At 38.2% G+C, this 22,564-nt stretch overlaps 1 protein-coding gene and 1 long non-coding RNA gene across 2 annotated transcripts; one reads left to right on the forward strand and one right to left on the reverse strand.

The window, feature by feature from the left end:
- Window positions 1-2,297: 2,297 nt before the first annotated feature.
- On the forward strand, window positions 2,298-13,364 carry LOC131309762 (putative phospholipid-transporting ATPase 9). The gene is made up of 11 exons (XM_058336364.1): window positions 2,298-3,387; window positions 4,980-6,337; window positions 6,445-6,555; window positions 8,129-8,405; window positions 8,736-8,824; window positions 8,913-9,018; window positions 10,231-10,440; window positions 10,964-11,089; window positions 11,197-11,295; window positions 11,621-11,812; window positions 12,134-13,364. The coding sequence occupies exons 1-11, from the start codon at window positions 2,992-2,994 to the stop codon at window positions 12,752-12,754; spliced, it is 3,585 nt and encodes a 1,194-aa protein (XP_058192347.1). The 5' UTR covers window positions 2,298-2,991; the 3' UTR covers window positions 12,755-13,364.
- Window positions 13,365-16,966: 3,602 nt separating this feature from the next.
- LOC131312148 (uncharacterized) lies at window positions 16,967-20,753 on the reverse strand. Its single transcript, XR_009195719.1, has 2 exons — window positions 17,416-20,753; window positions 16,967-17,373 (listed from the first exon to the last, which is right to left on the reverse strand). It is a non-coding gene; the product is annotated as an uncharacterized LOC131312148 (long non-coding RNA).
- Between the last annotated feature and the right edge of the window lie 1,811 nt (window positions 20,754-22,564).

The following is a 22,564-nucleotide window of genomic DNA, read 5'->3' on the forward strand; positions in this document are numbered from 1 at the left end:
ACACGACACAATAACACGAAAAGCTAAATAGGTCGGGTTAAGGTTAAGAGAATTCTGACACAAATACAAAATGAAACGACACAAATACGACACGATATGATGCCCACTCCACTGTAAATTATGTCCATTTATCAGTAGTCCCTCGTCCTCTACTTTAACAGCCAGTGAAGCCACCAAACTATACTTCTCTCTCTCTCTCACTGGTCAAGGAGGCTAGCTACAAACGCCAACTTAAAATTCAGCGCATATCATTTATTCCTTGTGTTTCTGGTTGACGGTACGTCTAACCTAACATTCTTGCTTTCCCCATTCCAATTAGTTGGAATTCTCATTTTTTATAGATTATCGTCTGATGTTTTCGTTTGATTTCACAGGGACCATAATCTAACAAACGAAATCAAAGAAAAGAGAGGAAAGGATAGATGAAATGAAGGGGAAGGAAATTGAGAAGCAGCAATGCTATAATCACACACATACTCACTTACAAATGAGTGTGTGTAAGTGTTTACGTAATTGTGTGCGATTATATAATTATTGATTGAAAAGTAACAGACCCTTTAAAGAGGGGTTTTCGGGAGGAAAAAGAAAAAAAGAAATGAAGGGAAAGAGTTTTCTCTTCCTTGTTTGGATGGCGAGAGATTGTGAGAATCAAGAATTCCTTATGGAGTTATTTTTGTTTCTCACCAAAAGTGGTGAGACTTGATGAGAAGATAAAATGGAAAGCTTATTCAAATGAGATGGTGAGAAAACATACAACTTTATTTTCTTTTCTCATCATTAAGAGAAAGAGAAAACACACTCTTTTCTTTTCATTTCTCACCCAAGTAGCCAAAAATTATGATGAAAAGTGAAAATAAGGGAAAACAATGGGAGAGAAAAGAAGGTGAGAAAACTTTACGTTCTTCTACGGGTTCGATTTTTTTGAATTTTTGTAAAATTGTTGATGGAAAATATTTATAGATGCCAAAAGTAGGTTTATCATACAATATGAATTATGATAATGATAATAAATAAATAAAAGGTGAGAACAATAGACAGTAGTTTCACAAGGGTTGTCAACATTATGATAAACAAAACAAAACAAAAAAAAAAGTTTTCAACTTTTAAAGAAAGTACTGTAATATTTTCTTGGGTTTTTATCAAATGAGAAAATTCGCTTTCTAGCATTTTATATTATATACTACTAATCAAAGCCGATCTAAACAAGTTAAACTAATCAATTATACTCCATTACTCGTGTTGTTGAGTTTATATTATTTTTTTTATAATATAAAGATCTTCTAATATGGCTATCGCTCGTGTGATTGATTATGTGACACAAAATGGAAAACAATGCGGTCCCGTTTAACCCGAGTAAAGCCGCTCATTTTGAAAGTGTGTTTTCCACCCATGCCAAGAAGCTGGATGATCGGCAGCGAAAAAGACTTGATCGAATTACTCGTATATTTATCTAAAGCAATATAAAAGCTCTTAGTTTGACTACAATGTCTACCCATTATTCTTGTGACAAATATACTTCGTTCATATAAATAGTGATTTTCAATGAGTTCAAGTTTTTGCATGGACACAACAAGACCTACAAAATCAACATTCTCAATCAGTCAAATTGAACATTAACAGATCCATAATAGACCCTTTAGATGGAGGGATTTCAAAAGAAAAGAAAAGAAATGGTTTTAATTTCTCGTTTCGATTGACTATTATAGTGAGAAATGGAGAAAAAAGTACAAAATTAAAATATTTTGGCTGACTTCTCCTCTTTTTTATCTAATCTCATCAAAAATGATAAAATTTTGTGAAAAATGACTCTCCTTTCTTATTTCATTCTTTCTTGCCGGCTCGCCCTCCAGGCGGGCGGTAAGCATCCCCCCCTGCGTCACACGAGTAACAAATGAGAAGTTATCCCGCGAGATGATCTTCGCTAATATGAACCCTATTTTTTTTCTACTTAAAAACGTCGGAAATTTCTCCGTCCGAACAAACCTGTTCCCAACTAGGAATTGGGATAGCTGATAAATAAACAAATAAAAAAAAAACTAGAGAGAGAGAGAGAGTACACTGGTTCATTGCTTTTAATGCTTAATTTTTGATCAACGCCATTGTCTTGCATCTAAAATTATACTCCTACTAGTATTATACGCAGACAGAATCAGAATTTTTAGGGCATCTTCTTCTTTCAAAGCTTCTCACAATGCATATATATTATACATAGAGAGAGAATCCCAGCAAACCCTGATGAGTTATTCTGTATTGACGCAAACCCAGATTTGAAACTGGTCAATATGCAAACCCAGATGAGTTATTCTTTATTGATGCAAACCCAGATGAGTTATCCGCTCAACTCTGTTGCCCACTTGTTCTCCTTGCTTGCGGTTGACTCTCTAAAGGACTTTCCTCATTGTGTACTCCTAAACAGAGTACTATTTGTTACTGTAGTAGTTTCTCCTTCAATACCTGTTTTCCTGTCGTCTCTCTCTTTATTTCCCTTTTCGTTTTGCGATTTTTGGTTTCTGAAAGTATTCGAATCAGGACATTGAAAAATCCCATTTGCACGCTGTCGGCGTGTTCTTCTCTTTAACTACTAGTCAAACTGTTTCTTCTCTAACTACCAGTTTAACTACTACTGGCTGCAAGACATACCAGTCTAACTAAAGGCCGGCCTTCCCTTTTTGAAAAGAACGTCAGCCTTTTTCATTTTGACACCTGTTATCTATTGGGCTACTTACTAATTGTATACATACACTAATACATACGTACAGTTTAGTATAGATATGTTGTGAACTGATCTGCCTGTTGACCTTCAAGGGTCCTTGTTTCGTTTCCATCTTATTTCTTTTTCAGAATTCCAAACATTGGTACGCTTTTTTTTGGTTAGCCAGATTGTTAGAGTTCGATTCATTAGGTTCCGATTGGTTCTTGAAGTTAAATGTTAGTCAGTCTCCTAGTTGGTTTAAGTTCTGTTTGGAACTGGAAAAGTGGTTATTTAGGAAAATGGCCGGTAGTAGTAGGAAGAAAAGGCAGCATTTGGGAAGAGTCCATAGCATCTCATTTAGGAAACCTTCTTTTAATGGCGAGCACTCACAGATTGGGGGACTTGGGTTTTCGAGGGTAGTCTTTTGTAATGACCCTGGATGCCTTGAATCCACTTCTCTCAAGTATGGAACCAACTATGTCAGAACTACAAAGTACACTCCTGCAACATTTTTTCCCAAAGCATTGTTTGAACAGTTCAGGCGGGTCGCCAACATGTATTTCCTTGTCTGTGCGATTCTGTCGTTCACGGCGCTCTCTCCTTACTCTGCTGTCAGTACCGTGCTCCCTTTCGTCCTTGTGGTTGGAGTGACAATGGGCAAAGAGCTACTTGAAGACTGGAGGAGGAAAATGCAGGTAACATAACAAGTTTTGTGTTTTCTCAGATTCATGGATCTATTTAAATTTCGCTTTCTTGGTTAATTGCTATATGATGTAAATTAGCATATGCGTAGTAGAAGTGCAGACCTTCAAGCTTGGATTGACCTGATTCAGCTTGGTAACCAAGAAAATTTGGCAACCTTCTTAAAATAGTGAATGCCTGGAAAATGTGTTCGTTTGTATGCTTAGTTGTCACTTGTCAGGAAGTATATTATGCCTCGAAAATGTGTTTTTAATTGATTCATTTTCTTGGTCAAAAAGAAAAATAGGAGAGGAACTTAAGAGTTCCATGGAAGTGTTAGAGAAGATTGAGGAAACGGTAGAGTAGTCTTTGGAATGTGGATGTATGTCTTGGTAGTTATGTGCAATGCTAATCAGTTACTTGAGGTGTGTACCTATTATCTGAACAAGGTCAATGTCCCTTGAATTTATATGCAAGTAGCAATTAACAACTAGTCCTATCGAGTAAGACTTTATTGAGAAAATATCTTGTTAGTTCAATTCTTGAGGTTGAGTTTCTTGCAAGGAACAGTCTCAAGATGGAAATTGGGTCACCAGTGAGTTTGGCAGTAGAATGCAGGAATTATAAATAACGTACCTGATGGAGTCATCGGGGGCGCTGTTGCTTCTTTATACGGCCTTAAGCATAAACTTCTTCCATCTTTTCTTTATGGATTACAAAATACTTGAAGCTCTTAGTTTATATCATCACCACTCGGTCCATCCTACCGTAGAAATTAGGTTTGCAGCCTGTAGATGCCCAACATAAAACTTATTTTCTTTTCATGGAGTCTAACTCCATAAGAATTTCCTGGTTGCTGAATTAACCGCAAGGAAAGACAATTGTAATGGTGATCAGGGTTTGTTTAGATTAGTTTAGTGCAAGTTCATCTGTTCTGTTTTACATCGACCTAGATACTGGTGTTGGGTGCGGGTGCAGGTACGTGTCCAGTTACTAGATTTGTCTAATTCCATATCAAGGACACTGGGACATAGGAAAAATATTTGTATTTCTTGCTATGTCTTTTACTATGTCGTAGGGTAAATGATGTTTACAAGGTCTCAAAAGGCATTTCATAAATAAAATGAGAGGTTTAGCATAGTTTTAGGGAAACTCCTATATTAGTACCCTTTAGGTGAATGTCCATCTAAAATATTGGACACATTACCATACCTGAGGGTCGTCGAGTTTTGAACACAGACAATCTGTAATTTCTTTTTTGGTTACAGTCACTCTATAATTTTCGAGAATCCATATAACATAGTTTGTAGAGCAGAATGACGTAACATTAGTGAGTGTATATTCCTCTCTTCCTTCTAATTGTCACTCTCTCTTCATACTTCCCATATGAAAAGAAAATACGGTGTCAATAAATGATAATAAAACTTCTATTTTCCTCGTCAAAATTTGGATATTTTATTCTCAATTTTTATTTATGTTCCTGAAATGGTCGTCTACCTGTTCCGAGTCATTCTGTTTCTTCTATTTGTTTCTGTTATGCATTCAAATTTTTTGTTTGCTTGGTAATTTGCTACCCTTAGTATGATTATCCCTGGAATCTTACCAGGATATCGAGATGAACAACCGTACTGTCAAAGTGCATCAAGGTGACGGAAATTTTGATTATACTAAATGGAGGAACTTAAGAGTTGGAGATGTTATTAAGGTGGAAAAGGATGATTTCTTTCCTGCTGATCTCATCTTACTTTCATCAAGTTACGATGAAGCGCTTTGCTATGTTGAAACCATGAACCTTGACGGAGAGACCAATTTGAAAATAAAACGATCACTAGAAGTAACTTCAAACGTAAACGAGGACTCTACATTCAAAAATTTCAAGGCTGTCATTAGATGTGAGGACCCGAATGCAAATTTGTACTCTTTCGTTGGGAGTTTGGAATTTGAAGGGCAGCAGCACCCCCTCTCCCCTCAGCAGCTTCTTCTAAGAGACTCTAAGCTCAAAAACACAGATTACATTTATGGAGTGGTTATCTTCACAGGTCATGATACCAAGGTTATCCAAAATTCAACCGCACCCCCTTCAAAGAGAAGCAAAATTGAGAAAAGAACTGATAAACTTGTCTACTTGTTATTATTAGTTCTAGTTCTGATGTCTTTTGTTGGTTCAATTTTCTTTGGAATTGCAACTAGGGAGGACCTAGAAGATGGGTTAATGACAAGGTGGTACCTAAGACCAGATGACACAACAATTTACTTCGATCCAAAACGGGCGCCCATTGCAGCAGTTTGTCATTTTTTGACTGCCCTAATGTTATATAGTTACTTGATCCCCATTTCTTTGTATGTTTCAATAGAAATTGTGAAAGTGCTTCAGAGCGTATTCATCAATAGAGATTTGCACATGTATTATGAGGAAGGTGATAAGCCAGCTAGTGCACGTACCTCGAATTTGAACGAAGAACTTGGCCAAGTTGAGACTGTGCTTTCTGATAAGACTGGAACCTTGACTTGCAACTCAATGGAATTCATTAAGTGTTCGATCGGAGGGACAGCTTACGGGCGTGGAGTAACTGAAGTTGAGAGGGCTATGGCAAGGAGAAAAGGGTCACCTTTAGGCCAAGATGTGAGTGATGATGATGAAGGGGGCTTTGTTGAGGATTTCTCTGAAAAGGAGACAACTATTAAAGGGTTTAATTTTATGGACGAGAGGATTATGAATGGGAATTGGGTTAACGAGCCTCGACCAGATATAATTCAGAAGTTTTTCAGGTTATTGGCTATTTGTCAGACTGCCATACCGGAAGTTGATGAAGAAACAGGTAGGGTTTCATATGAAGCTGAATCACCAGATGAGGCAGCTTTTGTGATTGCTGCCAGAGAAATTGGGTTTGAATTTTTTGAGAGGTCCCAAACAAGTGTTTCATTGCATGAGATAGATCCTATAACAGGAAGGAGGGTTGATAGGTAATTTCTTTCACTATCAAATTCTTTTTAGTTTCTGATGTTCTTTCATGGCTGTGTTACAAGTTTGATCATTTATGTGGGGAAATGACATTCTCCTACTTTTTTAGGATATACAAACTTTTGGATATCTTGGAGTTCAGTAGCTCAAGAAAGCGGATGTCCGTCATTGTAAGAGATGATGAAGGGAAGCTTTTACTGCTTACTAAAGGAGCAGACAGGTTTGTAAGATGGATAAGAATTTTATAGATCCCACAAGGTTAATAGATATTCGTTATGATCATTGATTTAGTTCCTTTGGAAGTGTTATAGTTCTTATTCCACCGTTTCCAACTTGTTGATCAATAATTTTTTTTTTTGTACGCTGTTCTTGTAAACAACAACAGGGAACGTGTGCTTTTCTTTTCTTTTATATATCTTTAGGGGTGTTGGTGACTAAGGGCATGTAGGACTGCTGAGTTGAAGTCTAGAAGAAGTCTGCAATTCATGGATATAGAGATTGTGGTTAGTCAATGCCAACCATTTGTCATGGATGTTGGGGATGCATGCCCAAGGACCAGCTTAGCCTTAAGACATGTGGCGGGTCACTTGTGGCCGACACTATGGATTGTTAAGATCTGTCAAGTCAACCTCAGAGGTCAATGATATGTGAAAACTTGTATCATGGGACCTCAGGGATCATTCAATGTCAAAGGTAGGTATAGATAATAGTCGATAGAACCAAGGTTACTCAGAGACTGGGTATGATTCCTTCCCCAAGTAATGATCCTTTGATCAAAGGTTTTCCTCTCTCTCTAGTCTTCCCCATGAAGCAATGTATGTGAGGACCCTCGTATGAAGCATTGAGCTCAAGTCTCCAACCCACAAGTCTATTGATGGTCCCATTGAGGTGCCTATGCCCACCTCCCGGCCTAGTCATTGATGGCGATGGCCAATGAATCCTTGGAGAATTAGATCATGGCTCCACGGCAAGGCAGCCCACTGAGTGCCCTCGGGGATTCCTTAGATCAAAGGAGCTGGGGGCAGGGGTGAGGGGTGAGGGCCATGGCCATGCCATCAAAGTGCGGCTTGAGACTTTGGCATTGTATGTACAATCTTGGGTTGGCGTTCTCTTGACCCTCGAAAGGGAGAGAATGAATCTGTGGTTGGCGGCCCTAGAGTTTCCCTTACAAGGCTGACACAGGGAACCTTTCTGCCGATGACCGAGCAGCCATCACATATGGCAGCCACATGGATGTGTCATGTGGTAGCATCTCATTTGCCAAGGGACAGTGATGCAGCCAGGTGGACATGCCACAGGGTGGGGTGCCAATGGAGAGGACATGCATGCCTTTTGGCAGGGCACCAAAGAGGAGAGGCGGCCATGCAGCCATGTCGGTGTGCCACGTGGCAGTGTGCCAGTGGGGGAGAAGTAGCCAAGGAATCCATATGGCCATGCCTCGTGCCCTGACCCATGTATCGAGTGGAGTGCAGACTAATATTTTAGATTCTCATTCGTCAAGGAGCCAAAGCTTGCACTTTAAAATGCAGGAACCACCAAATACACATCCTAGTCAAACAATGCCTTATGTGCTACAAGTAAGACGAGGATGAAAACATCAATGCTGCCTTTATTGCTTTTGATGCTCTGTACATGTGTTCGCATCAGGATTGTGGAAAGATTTATGGAGAGTAAGGAAAAGGTAAAGTAAACTGTAAAGATAAGAAGATTGTGAGTCAATAGGCTAAATTTATTTCTCTGGCTTTTTCAATTATGTATCCAAACGCATCATTATTTTTTCTTTTCTCATTCAGCGTCATGTTTGGAAGACTTGCAAAGAATGGAAGAGAATTTGAAGAGCAGACAAGGGAGCAGATTAATGAGTATGCTGATGCTGGTTTGAGGACTTTGGTACTTGCGTATCGTGAACTCGATGAGGATGAATATGAAGAATTTGAAGAGGCATTTACTGAAGCAAAAAACTTAGTAACTGCAGATCGTGAGGAAATAATCGAGAAAGTTGAAGAGACGATTGAAAAAGATTTGATTCTTCTTGGTGCTACAGCTGTTGAAGACAAACTGCAACATGGGGTATGTTTCAGAAAATTAACGGAAAGAAGTTGTCAGGAAATCAATTGATGTTATTGTAGCATTTTAAGACCATCTAGTAGCGATCGACTTGATATAGTTCCATCAGCAAAACTGTCAAGTTTGTGTTTAAATTCCCACACATGATCGTCTTTTAGCAGTGCTGGCAGGGAGTGTGGGGTGATGGGGAGGAAAGGAAATATGTAAATAATCCATAAACGAAGGCATAGTTACGACATTACCTTGGATTATTTTATCCATGTTTTGTATGAGAATTTATTATTGTTTGGTATTTTTATTACCTTGATTTTGGGCGCTTGGAAATTGGAACAGGTTCCTGAATGCATTGACAAGCTTGCACAAGCTGGAATAAAAATATGGGTTTTGACAGGAGACAAGATGGAGACTGCAATTAACATTGGGTATGGATAGTGGATATGTCTTACTGCATCAGTAGACTTAAAATTCAATTAGTCTTACTCTTTCTGACTTAAAACTTGGAATTTGCAGTTTCGCCTGTAGCTTACTAAGAGAAGGAATGACACAAATAATAATAAACTCTGAGGCACCTGAATTTAAAGCACTGGAGAAAGATGGGGAATTGGCCATCAGCGAGGTTAACACACAGCAGTTGCTACTTCTTTACATTTTCCCTCATGTCTTGCGAACAAACTCTGCCTCGTTAGGCTTCAGTTATGTGATACAAATATGCTGTGACTGTCTGGATGCATACATATCAACAATGGCCTAATCCTAATACTCCCTCCATCCCAATTTGTTTGCTCATTACGGGAATTTGACTCAAAAGGCTTTGGGTTGAAAAGTGTAAAGATTTCCAAAAATACCTTTTAGAACAACATAATTACTTTAATAGTTGTGTTAGAATTTTACACTAAAAGGGTATAATTGGAACTTTGCCCTCTTGGTGGTTTCCAATTATGGAACAATTTGGGACAGCACAGAAAGGAAATCTGAGCAAACAAAATGGGATGGAGGGAGTAAGAGTTACCAGCATCTAAGTAACTCATAAATATTTAGTCCAAAACTAATGGAGCTACACCGAACGCAGTGGGGGAACTTTTCCCATGATCCATTGATAGCTGACAAAGCACAATAAGAAACGAAGGAATGCTTTATGTATCATTCTTTCCTTACAACTCACTTATCAGCTGTGTATAAGGTAACATAAAATGTCTCCTTGGCTATTTAGAGGGTAATTTCTGGCCTTGTTCGGCTGTTTTCTCTTATTTCCCTACAAAATGGTAGCACCATGACAAAGTCGGAAAAAGAATGTGAAAAGTTCGTTGCAGAGCTTATATGCTAAAATAGAACTACCAAATATGAGTGGATATAGCTATGCACAAAGTACATATATCAAGTAGTGAATATTTGCATCAATGCATCAGAATATCAGGTTGATTTTGTACGTACCTTGTCGTAGTTTCATGGCTTCTGAAAAACGATAGTATAAGTTATTTCAGTTAAACCCTCACAGTAGCTATCCAACCTGTAGGACTTCTTTTTCCTCTTCACATTCAATAGGTTTCCCGGGTGGTAGGTACTGATTCTCCACCCACAGTAGACCTATCAGTACCTTTTCGTCTTCAAGGTCCACCAAATTATGATATACAACACTATGTATCAAGTAATAACATTGATATGCAGTGGTCGTCTCAGTGCCCAAGTGACTTACTAAAACCATAACAAACGGGTCTACGTCTAAACCCATCTATTTAGTGCATTTCAACTAGTACTTTTATCATTTTTATATTGGTGGTATAACAAGATTTTAATTTGTAAATTTGATGGGGTTCGGTTGACTCTCTAGGCATTGAAAGCAAGTGTACTCAATCAGATGAAGGTGGGAAAGGAGCAACTTACTGAATCAGGTGAAGGCTCCGAGGCATTGGCTTTAATTATAGATGGCAAATCACTAGCTTATGCTCTGGAGGATGATGTGAAGGACATGTTTCTGGACGTTGCCATAGGCTGTGCATCTGTTATTTGCTGTCGTTCATCACCAAAACAGAAAGCACTTGTGAGTTAGATTATGTTTCCCTCATGTTGAAAAGATACATTTCTTGTTGCTTGTTACTCTCTTTCTTTCGTTATTTTTTTCCTTCTACCTTTTGGGCAGAATATCGCTTTTAACTTGTGTGCTGTGGCAAGATAAAGATCTTGCTTGTTCCTTTGTCATTGTCTATTTAAGCCAGGATTTTCATTGTGAATGGATATGCATCATGACTCTCCCATGAAAATGTTGGATAAATTCCCTTTGGTCTCACATTTAGTACAACACATTTTGAAGCCAAATATGGACGCAATGATGATTTTAGTCCATCATTAGAGCCCTTTTCTTAAACGTTGAAAATATTCAAATAAAAGCCCATGCACAATAGATAAGCAGCCAAATGTATTCGTTTTAGTATTATCTTTTCAAAAGCATCATTTTTAGGAAACACATTTTTGTAGTTAGCTGAACTGTAATTCGCGGTGTACTTTGAATATTGTTATGTGGGAAAGGGTAGATCAAATATAGTACGCGTGTCTTCATATTGCAGGTTACAAGACTTCTTAGAAATAGAACTCGTAATACAACGCTAGCTATTGGTGATGGCGCAAACGATGTTGGAATGCTTCAAGAAGCAGATATTGGAATCGGTATCAGTGGTTTTGAAGGAATGCAGGTAATCATGCTAATCATGTGGTTGACGGCTTATGATTTCATATTCTGTGAGGTGTTTTCGAATTTGCTAATCCAAATCTCCCTATTCCTATACCGCCAAACCATCAGGCAGTCATGTCAAGCGACATTGCAATTGCACAGTTCCGTTTTCTTGAGCGCTTACTACTTGTACATGGTCATTGGTGTTACAGAAGGATGTCATCAATGGTAAGATTTCAGTTCTCCTTTAATTCTGTAAGATTTTCATTGGAGTCATTATGGGAGAAGAATTATTCACCCTGATTAAAACTCGTATGCCAACCTTTTCGTTCATAGACCATAAGTGAACAACATAAAGCACATTTTCTGTGTATTTTTCACTGGTACAAATGGACTTGGAGATATAGCTTAACGATGTGTCTTGAATTGAGCTACTCCTATGTTTCAAACTGATGTAAGTTCTATAGGTTCTTACGGCTAAAACATTGGTCACCAGCAATAATGTTCAAACAAAATGAGATGGATGATGTGTTGGTTCTCCGTTATTTTGCAGATATGCTACTTTTTTTACAAGAACATCGCATTTGGTTTCACTCTTTTCTTCTACGAGGCATATGCATCATTCTCTGGCCAAGCCGCGTACAATGATTGGTATCTGTCCTTTTATAACGTCTTCTTCACATCTCTTCCTGTGATTGCCCTTGGAGTGTTTGACCAGGACGTATCTTCACAGTTTTGTCTCAAGGTAATTTCCAAATTTGTAGCTCGTTTGTTTTGCATTTTAAAAAGAAGCAATCAAAAGCTTGGAATACTAAAAATTTTCTCTCTTTTCTTGCGGAAACATTTGTCGAAAAATCAAGGTCGTCTTTCTCACGTATCCTGAATCTGGTTTATTTTAAGAATCTTGTTGAAAACAGTTTTAAGAAACAGTTTGTCAAACAAGTTTTCCGTCTTTTCCTGAATAGGAAAGCATAAAACGGGATAATTTCAAGCAGGTCTGGTATTGACAACATTATGGCATGGATCAAATTGAAATGCTGAAAACAAATAATGTCAACTGTTGCAGTTTCCTGCTCTATATCAGGAGGGCATACACAATGTCCTGTTCAGCTGGACGCGAATCCTCAGCTGGGCAATTAATGGTGTGTTCAGTGCCACGTGCGTATTCTTCTTCTGCATCTATTCAATGGAACACCAAGCCTTCCGTAAAGGTGGGGAAATCGTCGGCCTAGAGATCCTTGGCACCACCATGTACACTTGCGTGGTGTTGATTGTCAACTTGCAAATGGCACTCTCCATCAACTACTTCACCTACATACAGCACCTCTTCATTTGGGGCAGCGTCTTGTTCTGGTACTTATTCCTCTTGGGGTACGGAGCTATGAGCCCCACCATATCGACGACGGCGTTCATGGTTTTCATCGAAGCATGTGCTCCGTCCCCGTCCTTTTGGCTCGTGACACTGTTCGTGTCGATCGCGACTTTGTTTCCGTTTTTCACTTACTCTGCCGTCCAAAGGCGGTTTTTCCCCATGTGTCATCAGATGATCCAGCTGATGAGTTTTAGTGGGCATTTGGAAGACCCTGAGTATTGCCAAATGGTGCGACAAAGGTCGTCAACTCCCACGAATGTGGGTTATACAGCACGTTTCGAAGCCATATCCAAGTCATTTGAAGAAGAACCCTGAGGAGCCGATTTTCGTCTAGAGACTCTTTTTCGACTGTGTTTGGATCTTGGATTTGTAGAGAGATTCAAAGAGAGAAAAGAGACGAACGGGAAAATAGGAAACACAATTTGCTTCACAAATCCTTTTATGTAAAACGGTCTTGCTATTGTCAGCCTAATGGGCTGACGATAAATACACTATAAGACAAGAAAAACACACATTTCTGTGTACACATTCACACTCTCACTATTGTCAGCCCACTGGGCTGATTTTAGAATTTTCCTTATGTAAATTTTTGCCTCTACCAATCCCTCCCAGGTCCGAGATACAAACACATCCTTAACTGCAATTGCAGAAACAAGTCTGTATGATTGTGCATACTCAACGCCCGAAGGAACCTCGATCGCTCCGGCAAGAGAGGCAAACTGTTGGGGATTAGATATGTACGCAAGTAACTGGGCGGAATCATGTTTTTGTAGAGTTTTTGAGTATGGTGGAAGAAGCTCCAGAACTATTGTTTCAATGTCTGGGTGGCTTTGTTTTGTATTAAAAATCTCTGTAGCACACAACCTTATGAAAAATTCCAGTGTCTCAGAAAATGAAGCTCATTCCAATTCTGAGTTGCTTTTTTAATTCTTCTCGCTCGGCGAGATTAACTAACTTGATTCTTTCATATGAATGATTGACGAGTTAAACCTACAAAAGAAGCAGCTCGGATTATCACACGATGATCACATAAAATAAAGTTTCCTCGTGTGAGATTTAGGACACAATACACTCGCGTCCTCTCCTCAAACTAATTCAATAAAATAAAGCCATGCATTTGTTTTGACTTCAAGTAGGGTCCTCGGTGGTGGACAATGAGTTTATGGTTCTCCAGGATTAATCGAGTTCCGCGTAAGCTGACCTGGATACCTGATTATAAAAAAAAAAAAAAAAAAGTGCGGTACAAGGGTGTAAGTATTTCCGCTAAGGTAAAATTTATGGACTCCTCGTACTTCTCCGTCTTTTTTTAAGTGTTCAATTTCGTAATTTTAACTTATCATGGACTACTTGTACTCTCGCCGTCCTTTTTTAGGTTTCTTTTCCTTTTGCCGTAGTGTGGTACAAAGGAGTGTTTCTGCTAATTAGGTTCCTTTTCCTTTTGTCGTAGTGTGTAATTAGGTTTCTTTTTCTTTTGTCGTAGTGTGATAAAAAGGTGTGTTTTCGCTAAGCTAAAATTCTGATTTTTATACAAATATTTTGTGAAAATATCGACGAAAAGCCCAAATTTCCAAAAAATACTTATGTAAAAATACTTTTCCTTAGCTTTCGTCAAGGGTGTTTACGCTAGTGATGAACTTATGCAAAATAATTTTTTGGTTTTGTCTTTATTCATTTTTTTTTTTTTTTGCATTTGTTATGCCTTATTTGGATTGGTTTTTGAATTTTTTTTGAAAAATAGTAGGAGTGATAAGTAGAGAGAGATAGAAAGAGAGAAATGTTAGAATTAGTGGAAATCTAAGGAGAACTTTTTGAAAAATTCTTTTTGAGTTGTAAATCAAACAATTTTACGACAAACTTTTATGTGATATGGGTGAGTAAGGATGGAAGGAACTGAAAAAGTAAAAAATTATGACTTTTACACAAGTATTTTGGAAAATATCCAAATAAAAGCTTGAAAAGTCAGTTTTTGGACCTTTTCTTGGATATTTTTCAAAATATGTGTAAAAGTCATAATTTTTTACTTTTTTGGTTTCTCTCATCCTTACTCACTCATATCACATAAAAGTTTGACGTAACACAAATAAATGCAAAAAAAAAATTAAATAAGAAAAAAATTAAAAAAAATTGATACATAAATTAATCATTAGCGTGAACGAAAAAATGGGGATGGGTGTTCGTGACGCGATTTAAAATGTGATGGGGCCAGTTAGACATAAAAACGAGGTGGGAGGGCAGGTGGGAACCACCACTTACGCAATCGGTGCAAAGCCACCTCACCTCCGTACAACTGTAGACTCTTTTGGCCTTTTCTGTGGTGGTCCCCACCAATCATTCATTCACGGGCAGGCATACAAACAGTAGAGTAGTACTATACTGCATAAAAACTCCACCCGTCAACTTTCTAGACCGTCTTAACCTTCTGTTTTTGGGTCAAAGACAGCGACTACTCGTCCCAACCCACGCAATCAGCCAGGGGCATTACTGTCCATATACTCACCACGTGGCACCAAACCGAAGGCCTACACAGCGGCCCTAGGTTACATCGCCTTCCACGCATCGCATCCGTGAAAAAGTTATTGGATTATTCTAAAATCCTTCTAAATGAGTAAAATAATAGATAAAAGTTAAATTAATATTCGAGAAAGGTATATTAATATTTATGAAAGTGTATACAAGGCGGAGGTTAGCAAAATCGTTTTAAGTAATGAGTGGAGGGAGATAAAAAAAAAATACGAATAATAATTGAAAAAAAAATTTATTGAGAACCTTGAGCAGATAGAAAAGTCTAAAACCAAAATTTCCAACAACAATTTTTTACAAGGTTTAGTACGAAACCAAAATGCTACTGGAACATACAATCTGTGCACAGATTTTGTGGTGGGGCCCACCATGGGTCCCACACAAATGATCCGAGCTGTTCATTAAATGTAAAACATTTTTTCAAGGGTTTCTATGAAAAATCAGCTCAATCCAATACCTATAGATGCTTGATCTAATCATCTAACTTTTTATTTCCTAGAAATCTGAATGAAAATTTAGATAATTGAATCGAGTATTTATAGGTATTAGATTGAGCTGATTTTTTACGGGGACTCTTGAAAAAATATTTTACATTTAATGAACGGCTCGGATCATTTGTGTGGGACCCGTGGTGAGTCCCACCACAAAATCTATGCACAATTTGTGCACAGATTGTCTGTACCAGTAGCATGGTTCAGTACGAAAAGGTATTGTATTTGATGGTCTTGGCAGAGCCAATCAGAGCTGGCCAATCAGAGCTGGCTCTGAGATAAAATAAGTGTTGCGATCGCTTTAGTTCTTTAAAACATTTTAAATTGTAAGAGTCTCTCCTATTTTTTTATCCCTTATTATAGTCTAACAAAAGAAGCCCTATTTTTAATTTTCGCTTTAAGTCTCCGAAAAGTCAAAGTCGGCTTTCATTTTTATTTTTATTTTTATTTTAGGAGCTCTCCTACTTTTTCACCCCTTGTAATAGTTCAAAAAAAGGGAGTTTTTTTTTTTTTGATCCGCAAAAAAAAGGGAGCTCATTTTCAATTTTTACTTTAGACCCTTGAAAAGCCAGAACGGACTCTTGGGATACTGTTCTGTAGTGCACCGACACCTTCATCCACCACATATATTTATGGACAACGGACTCTTGGGATACTATTTCGTGGTGCACCGACATCTTCATCCACCACATACATTTGTGGGGCTCAGAACTAAGTGTATGAACCCCTAAGAAATGTGTGGCTCATAAGGGTGTTAGCGACCGGCTTTGTTCGGTTTGGTTTTGAGGGAGGTTTTTGAAAAAAAGAAATAGAAAAATGAAAGTAATAATTGGAGAGAAAATTTATTGAAAATCGTACACAAAAAGAAATGTTTGGTCTAAAAACCCAAAGCGAACCCAATAACACCAAATCAGAGAAACTTTTATGTATACTCGGGATATCAAATATGTCAGTATCCCCTCCGGTCTATTTCTAATTTTTCGACCATTTTTCGATTACATTTGAATAATCGGCTCCGTTCATTTTGTAAAGTTTGGCAAAAACCTTGATCTCTCAAAAAATCGTGTTCACCAGACTTTAGTAAATACATAATCGACACATGTGAAAGTTACAAAAAAACAAAAAACAAAATTGGGTTCTTACTCAATGTGTTTTTTGACCCAATTTTGGTTTTCTTCAATTTTTACGTGTGTCGATCATGTATCTACTAAAGTTCGACAAACACGATTTTTAGTTTGATTAAATTTCTCACCAAACTCTACAAAATGAACGGAGCCGATCATCCAAATTTAATCAAAAAATGACCAAAAAATTAGAAACAGACCGAAGGAGATAGCAAGGGGCGGGTATATATCAGGTATACATAAAAGTTTCTCCACCAAATCATTGCTCTCATCCTTGACCCAGCACGGATAACAAGAGAGAGATATATGGAGTATATAGAGAGAGACGTTCGGAAATGACAGTCCAACTCTTCGGAGTATTTTATTTGGTTTTCAAAATGCTCTCTCTCTCTCTCTCTCTCTCTCTCTCAAGATCGGAAATAAGATCTGTCAGATATTTAAGGTCACTGATCTCTATTTCAATGGCTTCTCTAGTTCTATTAATTAGTTCTTGTAATTAGAGTATATAGAAAGTCTCGCGGAAGCTTAGATCTGTTCGGGTTTCCTTCCCTCGTCCGACCTTATTTTGTGCTCGACTAGTTTGATTCGATTCTAGTTTCTTGTTCAGGGGGCTCGTTTTGTTTTATTTTATTTTATTTTATTTTTTGGTTTCAACTGGTTAGGCTAAGAAGTTTAAGATGGTTGAGGTCACTGGACGCAGCGGTTCATCGATCTGTTCCCTGATCTCGTTTGTCCACATACAGATCAGGAATCGGTCGATAAACCTCTGCATCCAGCGCTCACCCTTCTCTCTCTCCCTCTATATATATATATATATATATATATATATATATATACACACACACGTACATGCACATGTATGCACAATTACGCTCACATGCACTCAACAATTTTTAGTAGTAGTAACCTGGAAAATTGTTAGATGACTGGTACTTCTGTTAGTGTTTTTTTTTGGCTCGGCAATATTCAATCAAATGTACGAAAGTACATGGTGCCTATCGCCTATCACTAGGCTACCGCTCTACTTGCCTGTTGATTAGATTTAGTAGCTGAAACTAATGATGTTTAAACTCTGGAATGTTATCACATGGATGCATATCTGCGTATGTATGATTGTGGGTGGGTCAGGCCCATTCTGCTAAGAAAAATAAGTTTTTTTTGTTGAATTGAATGTGATATATTGTAAGAGAACGACATGTCTTGTAAGGTGGAAAATAAGCACTTAAAAAGAAAAAGAAAAAGAATCTTAGCGAGACACAGAAAGCATTTTTTGTTGGGTATATTTATTGGCGTTCCCTATAGGCTATGATACTCTCTGCTCTCACAACTTGATGTTTCTTGTTCATTCTGATTTTTATGTATTACTGTATTTGACTGGAATCTATTTATGATTTTTCGGTAACTTACTTTTCCTCCTTTTTTCGTCGATTCTGCTTCAAAAGTTTGTACGGACTTCAGAAGCAGCAGAGATGTGTTTGATGCTTCTAGTTTTGAACTGATAAACTATGTTGTGTGCCTCTCTACTTTTTGCAATGATCTTTTTTTTGTGTAGGCCATATTGGTTTCATGGTATGCCATATTAGCCACTTGCTTCATGTTTTTTGGATGTCAAAACGTATCTAGTCTTAGTTATGAAACCGCGGTGGGTTCTCGCTCAGTTTTCGTTTTCCCTTTTGTGCAATCTTTTTAGGGTATTGACAGCATCTTAGTTCTTGATTCTTCATACTATTTCCACTGCTAAAATTGGGACAGCATAGTGTGAGTCCTTTTGATCTCTTGCTGGCATGTTGATTTTCATCTCATAGACATAGAACTGTATAATGTGCTAGGGCTGCATAACCAGCCCACCATATGCCTATGTTTTCTAGAAAATTAATCATTTGGTGGATTTTGCGGGTTATATTCTTTCACTCCTGTTAGATTAAACATTAATCTTCTGCAGAGGATTTTGGGACAATGTCTCATTTACTATTCATATTCGTTCTTATTTTCTTGTCTAATTTGTATTCACTTCGTATTGTTGATTTCGAGTAATGTCTCATCGGAAGCATACGGTTAACGACTCTTACTACCGGATGGTGGGCTGTGGCCATCATTCACAATAGTAGTTGCAAGGACACGACTTTAGCGATAGCCTCATTAGTCTGATGATTGTGTTCATTTTTCTTGAGGCATACCCTTACTATGTTTCCTTCTGCTTTTTTGGAACTGAATTGGCAAATCCATTTAGTTTCAGAGCGACTCTTTACAGAGAAATGGAGGGTGAGAGTACTTTAACAGCGAAGGAAAATTCGATTAGGCGATTACGGTTTTCCTTCATGGGTTGTGTTTGTAGTTTCTCAAATTGCAAATTTCCTTGGGCTCTTTCTCCCCTTAGCATATGTGAGTAGTTTAGTATACTTTTATTCCCTAAATAATAGTTTTTTCTCAGCTCAATTTACCAAATCCATTCTTATCTTACAAGCACGACTTTACGGGTTCATGAGACCAGACCATGTTAGCAAGTAGCCAACGTCATTGCTCCCTTGGCGGGTAACCAACGTACGTTTGAGTTAGGCGAACAAACGACCTAAGCACAATGCCTCAGATGGCTTGGCTAGCCCTCAGAGACTCGAATGGGGGACCTTGGGTTTGAAACCCGAGGACCCCTCGTGTTCGTTTAACAATCGTTCACTTTTTGGAAATTGAGGTTGGGTAAGATAACAGTCCCCCTTTTAGTTCGTTCCTTGAGCTACAGAATCCAGATGAAAGCTATGGGAATCAAATTCGTTAGCCAGGGGTCTCTTTCCTGGGCAAATGGTCAAAAAAGATTTGGACTTTTGCTTTCTCTCCTCCAATGAAGGAGAAAGGTACCTCAAATAATCGAAGTACCCCAAAAGGGGAGAATGACAACATCGTCATTGCTACCTCACAGAGAGAGAGAGAGAGAGAGAGAGGTACCAAATTGCCAGAGAATCTACCCCTTTTAACCTTTAACTTTAGGAATCTGGTATTCAATTCTATACTCCCAAGTCCATTTCATCAGTGAAAGGAATAACTGATCCTGGAGTAGTAATGAGTCTCGAATGAAAGACAACCATTTGAGGAAATCATTTGCAATCTTCATGGGAAAGAAACCTGGAATGATGGAAGTTTCCTTTGAAAATGGAATCTCACAGTGATCGTTCACCTACAAATAGTCTGAAGAATCTTCTGCTTTTTTTTTTTTTTTTGGAAGGAGATGGATCTTTTTGGGGGACTAAGGGCTCTGTTGTGCCCTCTCTCGTCCGACCTCAAAAACATAATCCGAACCCTTCACTGTTAGAGCTAAATGCTCACTGTTTAAAGGTAAACAAACAAAAATGCTGAAAAAAATCAAGTCGATCGGATATCTTACTGATCAAATCAAATAAAATTACTGTGTATTTTTTGAAATAGGATTTGCTGTTATTTTGAAGAGAAAAAAAAAACGAGATTTGTTTGCTGGGTTAATGATGTGCGATTGACTTGATTTTCTTACATAATTGTTGTTCATGTCCAGTTCTAACCCGTGAGCCCGAACTCAAAGCACAACAGGGCCCCTAAGTCCCTTTTTGGGAACTGGACCTTTCGGTTTTGGCAGCTGTGGGTCTTTTGGGGGTCATAAAGATCAAAATTGTTCATGTTTATAACTCATTGAGAGCATTAACCATGTAAAAAAAATCGCACCTATTGGAGCATCTCCATTAAACGAGAATACAAACTCTCCAACCGTGCTTCATTTTAATTCTTCGAAATGAAGAATCAAGTTTAATTTGTCCATATATGGAGAACCATTGAGAAATGAGGAACAATTTTCAAATACACGTAACTTATGATGTACTTGTTTAACATTTACCAAATTAATATCATTAGTAATGTATTCACAGTACCCATAAGAAGAGATCAATGTTTTTATGTATATATGTAACGTTTAGAAATGGATAATAAATTATAAGTTTTGGAGGGAAAAAATGAGCCTAACAATGGGCCACCCACCCTTAGTGAAGACATTCACGATATCAAGTCTGCTTGCTACTTGCTAGGAAACAAAAATACTAGCATAATAAAAAAAAAATTTTTTTTTTTGAATTCAGTCAATTCATTCAAGCCCAAAGGTGAAAATTACATCGCCAAGCACAGGAGAGCATCAAACTACCTAATTCGGGATCCTAGGACACCCCGCAAAAGCAAATCAGCACAAGGTGCCGATATGAGAATCCTGTCCGGGACAAGGCAAAGAGATCTCAAACGAAATCCCAACACTAACCATTACATATTAAAAACAGATGAAATCGAAACACCGGACAGAATACAAGCGTAAAGGAAAAACTGCTCCCATGGACAGTCCACAACGACCGCCGGCCAGACTGGAACGATTAATTTACCTACCGGTAGGGATGGCAATGGGGTGGATCGGAGGCAAATATTGACATATCTGAATCCGAACCTTCCACCCCACCAATCGAATATATTTTCGGTCCTCCATCCCCGCCACGAACGAAGAACGGAGATCCGATCAGAGATTCGGATATCCAAATTTGAAAAAAACCCCCATATTTTTTATCAAAAAGAGTATTCGGGGACAGATCGGAGGCGAATTTTTGATTAAAAAAATAGATTTTTGAATATTCGGGGACAGATCGAGACGGATCGGGGATGGAGATTGGATTTAGGACGGATCGGGGCGGGGACAGACTTATCTCCGAATCCGCTTCAATATTCGAAAAATCCGATAACGGATCGGATACAGACGAATTTGCCGAGATGGCCATCCCTACCTACCGGCTACCTCAAGAATGTGACATTGATGGCTAAATTGGCATTTATGAATGCGATGGTGATTCCGAGTGGTTGGAGCATCGGAAGTTATTCGGAACCAAGATATTTAGCTAGGATCGATGATTACAAGGGCAATTTGATGGGGTTAATATAGTTAATTAACAATTATTCACCACTCATAAATATCACAGAGACATACCACCACATTTGGTGGTTTTTAAGTACATACTGTATATATAAAATCAATTTCTAAATATCAGTGATAAAGATGGATGAGTCAGCTGGAGGGATGTATTTTGCCAATTTTTGATAACCACATTCAAGGATTTATGGAGTCCAGCCAAACCCACCTTTGAGCAGGAACTTAATTAAAAAACATCTGTATTATCTAAAGACTCGTCAAAATGTTCTCCGTCGTTATCTTTCGTCCAGACGAAAACTATGACATGGCCCTTTTAATTTATATTGGTGACATGGAGAGAACATGATAGAAACAAGGCTTTGGGAAGGAAATTGGTGCCCGTTACACCCCTGATTTCTCTCACGCTTTCTTAAAAAGGTTTTAGATCGGGAGAATTAGGGCTTTAAACTTTGTGGGAGAATCGAAGGATTTTGCGGGCATGTGGGTGAAAATCGGGGAATTAAGGGTATAGGCTGTCAAGAGAAGGAAACTAGGAGACGCATTTGCCCTCTAACCAATGATTGTGTGGCTTTTGAGAGACAAAGATGTTTGGACTACCCGATTATGGTTTATGTTAGGGCTTTACTCTGCAATGAAGTTTTTGTAATATGCACACAAAGTTGTTCATCCGTTTGGACTCTTTTTTCATGCAAATCAGGTGTTTATTGCATGTTTTTCGGTTGTTTGAGGAGATTTACACGTAAACAATAATTAAATGTATGATTCTGTGCTTAAATCAAACATGCTTTAATCACACTGTTAAAGATTGTGATTGTTCGTTTTTCAGTTAACCACTGCAGATCCAACCTCCGAACATGGTGCATTAAGAAGCATTATGGGCCATGGGGGTATTTTAGTAGTATTGATCATATTCTTTTCGTTTCTTTTCTTTTCTTTTCCAGATAAGAGGATTTCAGTATGTTAGTAGAGTTAGATTACGACGACATGCCAATGTCGTTCCGTCAACTTGAACCTGAAATCTCACACACCGGCACCTACATGAACGCTTGAGTATTTATATTTCGGTTCT

This window comes from Rhododendron vialii, chromosome 12a, assembly GCF_030253575.1.
Source record: "Rhododendron vialii isolate Sample 1 chromosome 12a, ASM3025357v1".
NCBI classification, from domain to species: Eukaryota; Viridiplantae; Streptophyta; class Magnoliopsida; order Ericales; family Ericaceae; genus Rhododendron; species Rhododendron vialii.

Bases quoted from the DNA above. Each gene is read 5' to 3' on its own strand.
- LOC131309762 (XM_058336364.1), top strand. From the start codon at position 2,992: ATGGCCGGTAGTAGTAGGAAGAAAAGGCAGCATTTGGGAAGAGTCCAT. The intron at 10,441-10,963 runs GTGAGTTAGATT...TTCATATTGCAG, and splicing joins CACCAAAACAGAAAGCACTT to GTTACAAGACTTCTTAGAAA. The intron at 11,296-11,620 runs GTAAGATTTCAG...GTTATTTTGCAG, and splicing joins ACAGAAGGATGTCATCAATG to ATATGCTACTTTTTTTACAA.